Source organism: Borostomias antarcticus (genome assembly GCF_949987555.1).
Source record: "Borostomias antarcticus genome assembly, chromosome: 8".
Lineage (NCBI taxonomy): Eukaryota > Metazoa > Chordata > Actinopteri > Stomiiformes > Stomiidae > Borostomias > Borostomias antarcticus.
In genome coordinates, this window is record NC_140241.1 from 1,696,907 (window position 1) to 1,708,483 (window position 11,577).

At 44.5% G+C, this 11,577-nt stretch overlaps 2 protein-coding genes across 4 annotated transcripts in view; one reads left to right on the forward strand and one right to left on the reverse strand.

Moving 5' to 3' along the window:
- The window catches only part of LOC311312299 (membrane-spanning 4-domains subfamily A member 4A-like), a 30,184-nt gene extending 27,427 nt beyond the window's left edge, over nt 1-2,757 (forward strand). Inside the window, exon 7 of the mRNA XM_084442217.1 lies at nt 1,323-2,757. Within this exon, the coding sequence (XP_084298343.1) occupies nt 1,323-1,400 (78 nt within the window). The 3' untranslated portion in view covers nt 1,401-2,757. The remainder of the gene's footprint in view (nt 1-1,322) is intronic.
- Nucleotides 2,758-8,747: 5,990 nt separating this feature from the next.
- LOC311312223 (transcriptional repressor p66-beta-like) overlaps nt 8,748-11,577 on the reverse strand; it is a 26,564-nt gene continuing 23,734 nt past the window's right edge. For all 3 annotated transcript variants that reach the window (XM_084442100.1, XM_084442099.1, XM_084442098.1), the window contains exons 11-12: nt 10,834-11,065; nt 8,748-8,895 (exon numbers count right to left, since the gene is read on the reverse strand). In XM_084442100.1, the coding sequence (XP_084298226.1) occupies nt 8,759-8,895; nt 10,834-11,065 (369 nt within the window). In that variant the 3' untranslated portion in view covers nt 8,748-8,758. The remainder of the gene's footprint in view (nt 8,896-10,833; nt 11,066-11,577) is intronic.

Here is an 11,577-nt window from a genome sequence, read left to right on the forward strand (position 1 = left end):
AGGGTTCCTATTATGCTTAATTTCAACAATTTAATATAAGTCTTTGGGGTCCCCAAAACATGTCTTTGGGTATTTTTGCTGAAAATACCACTCAGAATAAGTGTTCTAGCGCTAGCTCTCTGGTGGACTCAGCCCTATGTTGTCACCTGCTCCATCCGAAATACAAATCTGTTACCATTCATGAATTATAAATTAATAAACATTTTTTTGAAGGGGGGGGGGGGGGGGGGGGGCAGTAGCCTACTTTTATTTCGCACCTTTCTAAAAGCTCTGTGGGTGTATTATTTTTAAACAATGATTAGTTTACATGGAAATCTTGATTACAGTACCTTGTGCACACACTGGTACTGTTTGGGTTTTGCTGTTGCCTCCACCACCTCTGGTTCTGTTTTAGCCTATCTGTCTGCCAGGGGATTGGTGGATAACATGTCGTCTGTCAGGGGATTGGTGGATAACATGTCGTCTGTCAGGGGATTGGTGGATAACATGTCGTCTGTCAGGGGATTGGTGGATAACATGTCATCTGTCAGGGGATTGGTGGATAACATGTCGTCTGTCAGGGGATTGGTGGATAACGTCGTCTGTCAGGGGATTGGTGGATAACATGTCGTCTGTCAGGGGATTGGTGGATAACATGTCGTCTGTCAGGGGATTGGTGGATAACATGTCGTCTTTCATGGGATTGGTGGATAACATGTCGTCTGTCAGGGGATTGGTGGATAACGTCGTCTGTCAGGGGATTGGTGGATAACATGTCGTCTGCCAGGGGATTGGTGGATAACATGTCGTCTGTCAGGGGATTGGTGGATAACATGTCGTCTGTCAGGGGATTGGTGGATAACGTTGTCTGTCAGGGGATTGGTGGATAACATGTCGTCTGTCAGGGGATTGGTGGATAACATGTCGTCTGTCAGGGGATTGGTGGATAACATGTCGTCTGTCAGGGGATTGGTGGATAACATGTCGTCTGTCAGGGGATTGGTCGATAACGTCGTCTGTCAGGGGATTGGTGGATAACATGTCGTCTGTCAGGGGATTGGTGGATAACGTCATCTGTCAGGGGATTTGTGGATAACATGTCGTCTGTCAGGGGATTGGTGGATAATATGCAGCTGTCTGCATTTGTTATCGATCATTGTAGGGCAGAGCTTTATGAAGCAGAACCAAACTGCCAAAGATCAAACGCTTCTTTCTGATTCTTAATGGGTATAATATTTCATATAGAAAGTTTTTCTAAACTGATAAACTTTGAGCCAACAGACCTCATGTTGTAGCACATCTCATATTCAGTGATACATAGATCTTGTCTTCTCACGCTGCAGGTTGACAAGAGCCCAAAAGCCTGTGAAGAAGCATGTATGGATACAGATGTTCATCAGCCCCCTCAGTACATCCCCTGAGAAGCTGCCTTGCTGACTGATCTACTTCTTATGTTTAGATCATGTGATTTGTCTGTCATTTTAATATTTTCCTGCATCCATTTTGTTTCCTGCATCCATGGGTTTATCATGTGTTTCTATATCTCTGTATGTTTGAAACAAGTACTGTATAATAATCACACAACTCTTAGCAGGCACTTACTGCCAAACAGTTTATCCCTCTCAGCTGTAGATGTGAGACGTGCATATTACTCTTGAATTATACATTCAGGATACATCACACATGCTTTACTAGGGCTGGGTATCAAGTCGAATTTCAAGAATCGATTCGATTCCGATTCACAAGGTTCAGAATCGATTATCACGATTTGATTCGATTCAATTCAATATCGATTCGGTTAGTGTTACTAAACCTGTTTTTTCTTTTTAGCTGTAACCTTAATTACATGACTGCCAAGTTATGCAACACATCAATACTAGGGCTGGGTATCGATACTGATTTCCAGAAATGAATGAATGAATGAATCATTTAATGAATTAATGAACTATTCATTCCTTCATTCATTCATTAAATAAAAGATCGATTTTGGGATTCATGAATCGATTCTGAATCATTTGAACCCAGCCCTATGCTTTACTACACTCTTATAACAGATGTGTTTTTTTAACACATCAATTTGGCTAAAGACAGTATAACACAACATGTGTTCTTTTTAACATATCTGTTCAAACCGTGTAGTTGGTAATTCTAACATCTACAGCTGAGAGGGTCACTTTCAAACAGGAGAACAGGAGTGTGTGATGCTATCGTCATGAGCTTTACCTCCTACTGAAGGTGTTGAAAGACTGAAGGAGCAGCATGAGTGATCTGAGAGCCATTGTAGTATATTTTCACCATAGTAATACATGTATATCACATATAGTATAATTATGTTTTAACTCTTGTTTATTCTTACTGTTACATTTAGATACACACGAGTGAAAGCACAGACCTACATTGGGTTCAAGCCAGGACACAAAGTTCTTCAAGGACGAAGCTCAGTTCCTCTCCTATTTAATCGTGTGCCAAGTTTCGTTTCTAGAGAATAGGGTAGCTCAATAACAGGATACTGGTTTTTAGGGAGTTATCCAACACACACACACCGACACACACACCCACACACACACCGACACACACACACCGACACACACACACCGACACACACACCGACACACACACACCCACACACACACCGACACACACACACCAACACATACACACCCACACACACACCGACACACACACACCAACACACACACACCGACACACACACACCCACACACACACCCACACACACACCCACACACACACACCGACACACACACACCGACACACAAACAGGCAGACAGAATTTGAGTAACTGAAGGAAACATCTGGATTAATGCACTGTTTTTTTATAAGGGAATAAATCCTGGTAAGAATGGATAAACCCTGTTGACAGTAATTGTATTAGTAGTGAAAAACAGGACATGACGTCAGAATGAGATCATTAATGGAAAACACTGTTTCATGTAATCAGATGATATCCTGCTTTCTGTTCAGCTCATGCTAGACGATGTGTGAACTCTTCACAGCTGCAGTGTGATGTTGATGCCAGAGATTCAATAAAAGTGTTGAAACTTGCATTGACGGATCTGATTCTCCTTTCTATGACCAGATTAAATACAGTTGAATTTTTGTTACTTTTATCTTTCCCAAAAAATACATATATATCTATAATTTTTATTTTTGAATGTAATTGAATTGCCTCTGCCCATGCCTGTCCTTAAAAACAATACAGTAGAAGAGTGTTATTTTCTCGTTAAAAGAATATAAATAGCCTAACATTGTTAAAGCCATAATTCTGAGTTAGTAGTGGCTGACAACAGACGACTTCAAATCAATCAAAGCTTTATTTGTATAGCGCATTCAAAACTACAACAGTGCGCTGCTCTTCTCCCATATGTTTACATCCTCTAAGCTACATGTTGCAGTGGCCCCAAGAGGAGGTTGGGATGGGAAGCTTGGATGGCTACCTAAGGTTTAACATTGTTGCGTTAGCCTGGCTTCGCCATGACCTCACATTCTGTTTCGGGCGACATCTAGAACCCTGAGGTCCTCCTCCGAGACTCTTTTAATAGTCCCTAGATCGAGACTTAAGACCAAGGGTGACCGAGCTTTTGCGGTGGCTGGCCCAAAGCTCTGGAACAGCCTCCCTCCACACATTAGACACGCACAGAACCTAGGGCTCTTTAAGTCTCAGCTTAAAACGCACTTGTTTTCACTGGCTTTTGAGGCCTGATAGCCTACATCCCCTGTCCTGCTTTGTGTCCTGTCCTTTTATTGTTCTGTGATTATGTGCACTTTATTCTGTTTTAGTTTATTTTATATATTGTACAGCACTTTGGTGCAACTTCGGTTGATTTTAAACGTGCTTTATAAATAAAGTTGACCTTGACCTTGACCTTGTTTCTCTCCTTATTGATGGGTTATTGATGAGTGACCCAGTAGCCTTAAACAGCTAGCTAGCTACTGTACAAATGTGTTTGGACTAGTAAAGTTTAACCCAGACTGTCCTGTATACTCTTAGCTATGACTTGGCATTCTTTTAATGAAAATTCTGTCTACTTCCTTTTTTGCCTTCTAAATGGTGAGGTGTTTTTAGAGAACATTTCTACGTAGACAAATCATAAAAATAAAAAAATGCATCTATAGAGCTTTTTGAAATATGGAATAAATATATTTATTTTTTCTCTTTTTTGGATGTGTATCATTTAAAAAAATAAATTAATCTTTTAAAAAATGTTGACTGGTCCGAAGTGAATGTTGTGTTTATCTCTGCGTGAGATGTGTGAGGTTCATTTCCCACCTCTAACAAGGCTTGTGAGCCAATAGTATCACGATGTTGGTGTCACATGGTGTCTCTGTCAGGAGCGATCAGGACTCATAATACTATTGGCTCACGAGCCTTGTTTGAGTTTTTATTTTATTTTATTATTCTCCCTAGTGTGGGTTGGGGTTAGAATAGGGGTTGGGGTTGGGACAGGATCTGACCTATGAGGCAAGGGGTAAAGGTTGGAGTGAAAGGATGAACATGTGGAGGTTTGGGGTAAAGTCCCATAAAGTCATCCCCACCGGGACTTGAACCCCAGACTCCTGGGTGGGAGTCCAATGCTCTCACCACTACTCTACTTGTGCAGTGGAGATCGGCGGGTTGATTTTGGTGTCCTTGGTTTTGGTGTGCTGGGACTACTGTATCTTGTGGTGCCAACAGAGAAATGCAGGCCAACATTGTCCGGAGTAACGGAGGGAGGGAGGGAGGGAGTGATAACCGGACAAACACATTACTAGATGCGCTGGCTTACAGCCACACACAAAAACAGTCACTGTATTGTTTGACCAACCCCAATTATGGTTTTAGCTTTGCATTAGCTCGCAAAGGCCATTTCAGAATCATGATTTTACCACACAGAATTTTTGAAAACATCGCTTTAATTTTATCGACAGAATCTTATACAAGCCATACTGAGCCAATTGTCATCATACCATGACAGCATCGCGTTAGACTGTTGAATGCCGATGGTTAGCTGTCCCCAACACATTGCACTATCAAGGATGCCCCCACTCACTTCATGACAATGGCTAAATTAGCATGTAGCTTAACATTTATACTACTGTGCATTCAAAATACACAGTGGATAGTTCATCTCACGAGTCTCTTCCTTACTTATGTGGACCATGCGCTGCCTGTACCTGGAAACATATGCAGGGGAAAAAGAACATTTCAGTTGTTTGATCTAAACCAAGTCCTGCATGAATTTTACTCAGATACAATTCAATAATGAAAGCATGAAATAAAGATTAAAAAAAAAAAAGAAAAAAAAAGTAGAAGTTAAAGAGTTAAAGCTGCAGTGTGCACGTTCTGTGACGTGCTTTTCCCTTGCTGCTACGAGCTACGAGCTAGCAGCTAGCAGCAAGGGGCAATTCAGTCTGCTTCCCCCTTAGTTTGTGTGTTTGGGTTCGCCCACACTCCTAGAAGTCCACGGAAGAATGCTCCGTGCTGCTGATTGGATCTCAGCATGCGAGCCCACTCTGACCCGGGGTCGGCCACGCCTCTACGGGAGGGGTCGGCCACGCCTCTACGGGAGGAGTCACTCGGAACCTTGTTCCTTTTTCTTTTTTTTCCCAATCCGACACCAAATGATAATAATTCTTATATAACAGCTGTAGCAGAGTCTAACAGTGGTCTACAAAGAGACGGTTTTCTCATAGGACCTCATTCACTTATTCCTCTCGATTTAAATATTTTACGTCTTACAAATCCTGCAGCTTTAACTGAACAGCAGTTCTGTTTACAAAGCAGAGCACTTGACTCAATGATGAGTGGTCCTGGGATAGATCAAACAACCGCCCAAAAAGGATGATCCTACTACTTAAGTACTACAAAATGATATAGTGAAAGGTGTGAACGCATTTGATAGCAAATAGAAAAGGTAGAATAATAACCCCCACGCGTTTTTGCACATTTGTGGCACAGGAATACACAGTGATCACAAAACAAAATGACAAGCTTCACAATATCCATGGCTTTTTGTTTGCTTTTTCTATACAATGTACAGCCATCTTGAATTCATGTGTTGAGCTCCACAAAGGAGCAAAAGCTTATGTACATCAAGTCGTTATTAGTACACCTGTTCAGGCAAGTGTTGTAGCATTTAGCTTCGTAACTCAGACATGTTCACTTTCTTTTCTTAATCATGTTTTTGTTTCATTTTTTTTTTTACTTTTTTTTTTTTTTTTACAAAAATCATCAGAAATGAAATCGGATTGACAGATCAGCAAAAGGTAGTTTTTCAAATCTTTAAAACCTTACAAAATGACATCTGAAAGTGATATTTTCCAGGTGTTTTTTACTTTTTTTCATAACAATATTTGTGGATGCATCTGGCATAGTTAGGGGCAGGGAGCAGAACAGACAGAGGTTGATGGTAAGGTACTGTAGCTATAAGAGATAGCATACACACAGCTAATAGGACAGTTATTTCATATCAAACACAGCATAGAGGACAATGACACATATCAAACATCTGTGGGGGGAAAACCACCAAACAATCACTGTCCTCAATCCAAAACAGTGACAAACTTCTTTCTGTCCTTAGAACGGTTAGAGCTAAGTGGGGTATTTAATTTAAGTGCACATCCCTTATATTGGGGATAGAACATTTTAACAGCAACTAGTGTGTCAGGTTTAGGGATACTTAAATTAAATCATTTTGTTAATTTCAGAATAAAACGTATGTCTTTCCTGTGTCTCCAAATATTGCACCTGCTTTTCAAGTTCATCAAGGGGTCATTTACTACGGGAGAACAGAGATCTTCACAGGGCAAATTACTGGGAAGAAAAGGAGGCGACTACATTGAAATAAATTTGGTTCAGAGAACTGAGTTAATAGAATATTTAACAATGAGCAGATTAGTGAAGTATTTAACACTTGCTGTTCAGACTATTCTAGTGGCCTTTGCTAGATGACAATTGTAAAGTCGACACCACTTAGGCACAACCTGTTTATATTCAATAGAATGTGATTGGAAACATCAAGAATCAAGTCTGCCTTATTTTCAGTGGAGTAGAGACACATTCTTGTAAAGAGTTTGACTGGAACCCCGAGTGCTCCTTGAACATACAATCCTATGCATTGCCATGGCCCATGTATACACTGTAAATGCATCTTTCTATATAAACGGTATGAATTAATACATTTAACAGCTGCTAGTTTGTCATACGGTATTTATCGTCATTGAGGCCAAGTACCTTTCAGATACACCAATTCCTCAGAAGACGCTGCAAATGTTTATAGCTTACAACAGGCTAAGCTTATAGCTAGGAGCTAGCCACTTCCCATGACATTTCGAAAATGTCATAGGAACTTATATAGATACTAGAAGGTTAAAAAAGTCAATGTAATCTAAACTTAATCCATAAGTTTAGATGTCAAAATAAGAGGAACTCTCACTAGGAAACTCTAGACTAAATAAAAAGATGAATAGAAGGACAAGGGGGTCAACACCTGTCCCCACATCATCACAAAATGGTCCTAGAGATGGAACCTCTTCTGCTCTTGCATTTATGGACATAGATCTCCCATCCAACCAAAATACCATATTCCCATCCAATCATAGTCTTCCATTTCACATCCAGTCCAGCCCAAGGACCATATAACGATGTCAATTCAGTCAAAGCCACCTGTTCGATCTTCCATCCAATGAATACCTTTGATCCGTACACTTTCGACACAGAACCTTCCAGACTAAAGCTTCCTTCCCGACACGTGAAAAACGAGGAGCGATTCAGGACAAACCTGCCAGAAGGTTCCATCTATGCCTCCAACCATCAACGGAGACCGGTTGTTTTCAGCGCCCCGTCCCAAACCCTTATCCAAAGCCACCAGTCTGCCAGCTCAGTCGGGTCCGATGGCCCGTTCTCTACGCAAGATGGATCCATGCTTGTTTCAACAGTCAGTTTGTGGAGTATTGCTGTGGAGGAGCTTCCAAGATCTCAAACATCCACTCGTCCTTCAACACACCGTTGAAGAAGTCCCCCCCCCCCCCACTGTCCTCACCCAGACTCGTCTTGAGAGGAGGAGGGAACGGTCAAAACCATCAGGAGAAGCACCTTTTTAAAACAAAGGTTCGGCCAGTCGGCCCGTCTCTGTCCCTGTTAAGGAGAGTCCACTATCTTGACGATAGAGTTCCACAGACAAATGTTGGGTGTCCAGTTGGGTGGAAGCAAAAAAGAACAAAAATTGGAGAGAATGACGTACAGTAACAGTTCTCCCCCCCCACCCCCCCCCCCCAAAAAAACGAGCCAATCCCAGAGATAACAAAGAGTTGATTTGTTTTTGTTTTTTTTGAGAAAGCTTGAGCCGGACGAACTATTGCTTAGAAAACAAAAACAAAAAACAAGCACAGGACTACTAACCAGAAAAGAAGATCCCACACCTGGGCCGTGGTCACCAGTCATATAGAAACGGATACTGGACGAAGACAGCAACGCTTCGGGAACGCAGACGTCAAAACCACATCCAAAGCACTAAAGACAGACCGCAATAACACAGGGGCTTCGCATAAAGCATCAAAACGAAGTCGTTTTCAACGAGTGTGGTGGCTTTTTAATTCTTTTTTTTGTTTGTTTTTTTCGGAGTCATTGATTGATTGTGTTCTTCATACAGGTTAGTTTGGTAGGCACACTAACAGGCACTGCATGCGAAGGGGGTTTGGGGGGGGGGGCTGGTGACGGGGGGGGCGGGGCGGGGGGGTATTGCGTCAGGATGGGTGGAGGGAAGGGGGGCAGTGGTGTGGTTCATTTCTGTCCAGTGAGGGACTGGGATATGGAGCGAGGAGGGATCATGTCCAGCAGGTACTCCCTCTGCCGGTCAGCCAGGCTCGACCCCTTGTGGACTCCAACGTTGCCTGGGTTCAGATAAGCGATGTTCACCCCTGGAGATGGAGGGAGAGAGGGAGGGACGAAGGGAGTGATTGACTGTTGCAAACCATAAAATGCCAGACACAGAAGCTACTTATGAATACTACAGTAGCACCAGGGAGCAGACATGATGACTTCCTGTGGGCGCTGCGGTTTCTGAAGCCACAACCTCTTAGCAAGCGCATTGTAAAAGTCTGGAAAGTGAGACTTGAAGTGTGTTTGTGTGGCTGACACCTTGTGCCTGCCATGTGCTTCACCTGGCTAAAAACTATTGGATTTTTTTGTCACACTGTCACAGAACATTCACTTGACCAGGGCTCTGAATCTAGCCTACGACCAGATCGGCTGCATTTGTGACCATGTGACCATGTCTCTGACCATGTCTCTGTCCATGTCTCTGTCCATGTCTCTGTCCATGTCTCTGTCCATGTCTCTGTCCATGTCTCTGTCCGTGTGACTGAAATGTTTCCTTGGTTGCACCAGTGCTCGTAGAGTCTGGCTGGTCAAATTCACATCTTCTTTTCTCTTCTCTTAATTAAAAAAAACATGACTTGGTCAAACAGCAAATGGTGCTTTATTTAGTTATCCTGCTATAACTAGTATTCATGACTACCATGCCATGTTTATTTTGCCTTGTCCTTGTTTTGTTGGTTCCTGTTGGCTCACACGCCAACAAAAGTCAAAAGTCAACAGGAGATCCGAGTGCAGCGCAGTGTGGAGAAAGGTCTGGCTGAACAAAGCTATCAGATTCCTCAAATAGCACGTCCACGTCACTGCTCTTCCCATCAGTCATGTTTACACAGCGGCCTGTGGGGCTTCCAGGAGGAGGTCAACTGATAAGGGTGGAAGATAAAGTTATATTATGTTGTCTATGGAGGTTGCTATGGTTCATGACCCCCTCCCTGCCACGCCTCCGCACCCACTCATAGAGCTGGGTATCCATTCCAATTTCAAGAATCGATTCGATTCCGATTCACCAGGTTCAGAATCGATTATCACGATTCAATTCGATTCGATTCAATATCGATTCGGTTAGTGTTACTAAAACCTGTTTTTTTTAGCTGTAACCTTAATTACATAACTGCCAAGTTATGCAACACATCAATACTAGGGCTGGGTATCGATACTGATTTCCAAAAATGAATGAATGAATCATTGAATGAATTAATGAACTATTCATTCCTTCATTTATTCATTCATTCATTAAATAAAAGATAGATTTTGGGATTCATGAATCGATTTTTGAAACCCAGCCCTACCCCCTCACCAAACGTTGTGCGGTCAGTGATACAGTGAGTGAGTGATTTGGGCGCCCCCCTACTGCCCCGCCCACTCACCAGGGATGCTGTAGAGCTGCCCTACTGCCCCGCCCACTCACCAGGGATGCTGTAGAGCTGCCCTACTGCCCCGCCCACTCACCAGGGATGCTGTAGAGCTGCCCTACTGCCCCGCCCACTCACCAGGGATGCTGTAGAGCTGCCCTACTGCCCCGCCCACTCACCAGGGATGCTGTAGAGCTGCCCTACTGCCCCGCCCACTCACCAGGGATGCTGTAGAGCTGCCCTACTGCCCCGCCCACTCACCAGGGATGCTGTAGAGCTGCCCTACTGCCCCGCCCACTCACCAGGGATGCTGTAGAGCTGCCCTACTGCCCCGCCCACTCACCAGGGATGCTGTAGAGCTGCCCTACTGCCCCGCCCACTCACCAGGGATGCTGTAGAGCTGCCCTACTGCCCCGCCCACTCACCAGGGATGCTGTAGAGCTGCCCTACTGCCCCGCCCACTCACCAGGGATGCTGTAGAGCTGCCCTACTGCCCCGCCCACTCACCAGGGATGCTGTAGAGCTGCCCTACTGCCCCGCCCACTCACCAGGGATGCTGTAGAGCTGCCCTACTGCCCCGCCCACTCACCAGGGATGCTGTAGAGCTGCCCTACTGCCCCGCCCACTCACCAGGGATGCTGTAGAGCTGGCGCCGGCTGTCATGCTGCTGCTGCTGTTGCTGCTGCGCCCGGCTGTGTCCGCTGGTTCCCGCCTGCCCGCAGCGCTTGGCCGTCATCCCCATGAGGCCGCTGGCCACCGACAGCTGGGAGGCCTGGGCGAAGTTGGACAGGACGCCGCGGGCGGAGCCGCTGAGGCTGCGCTGGAGAGAGGCCTGTGATTGGCTCACCTGGGGCTGGGGCACCTGGGAGTTCAGAGAGGCACGGGACAGTGGGAGATTTTGTTTATTTTTTGGGTCATTTCTGGTTTATTAGGACAGGACAGTGTTAGGACAGACAGGAGAAGGAAAGAAAGGTGGGAGAGAAAGAGAGAGAGAGAGAGAGAAAGAGAGAGAGAGAGGAAGAGAGAGAGAGACAGAGAGAGAGAGAGAGAGGGAGAGAGAGCGAGAGAGAGAGAGAGAGAGAGAAAGAGAGAGAGACAGAGAGAGAGAGAGAAAGAGAGAGAGCGAGAGCGAGAGAGGAAGAGAGAGAGAGAGAGAGAGAGAGAGAGAGGAAGAGAGAGAGAGAGAGAGAGAGAGAGAGAGAGGAAGACATGCAGCCGAGGGTGTGGGACGGACTCTAACCCACGCTGCTGCGATAAGGACCAGGCTTTACATGGTACGCGCTGTCTAAGGACCAGGCTCTACATGGTACGCGCTGTCTAAGGACCAGGCTCTACATGGTACGCGCTGTCTAAGGACCAGGCTCTACATGGTAC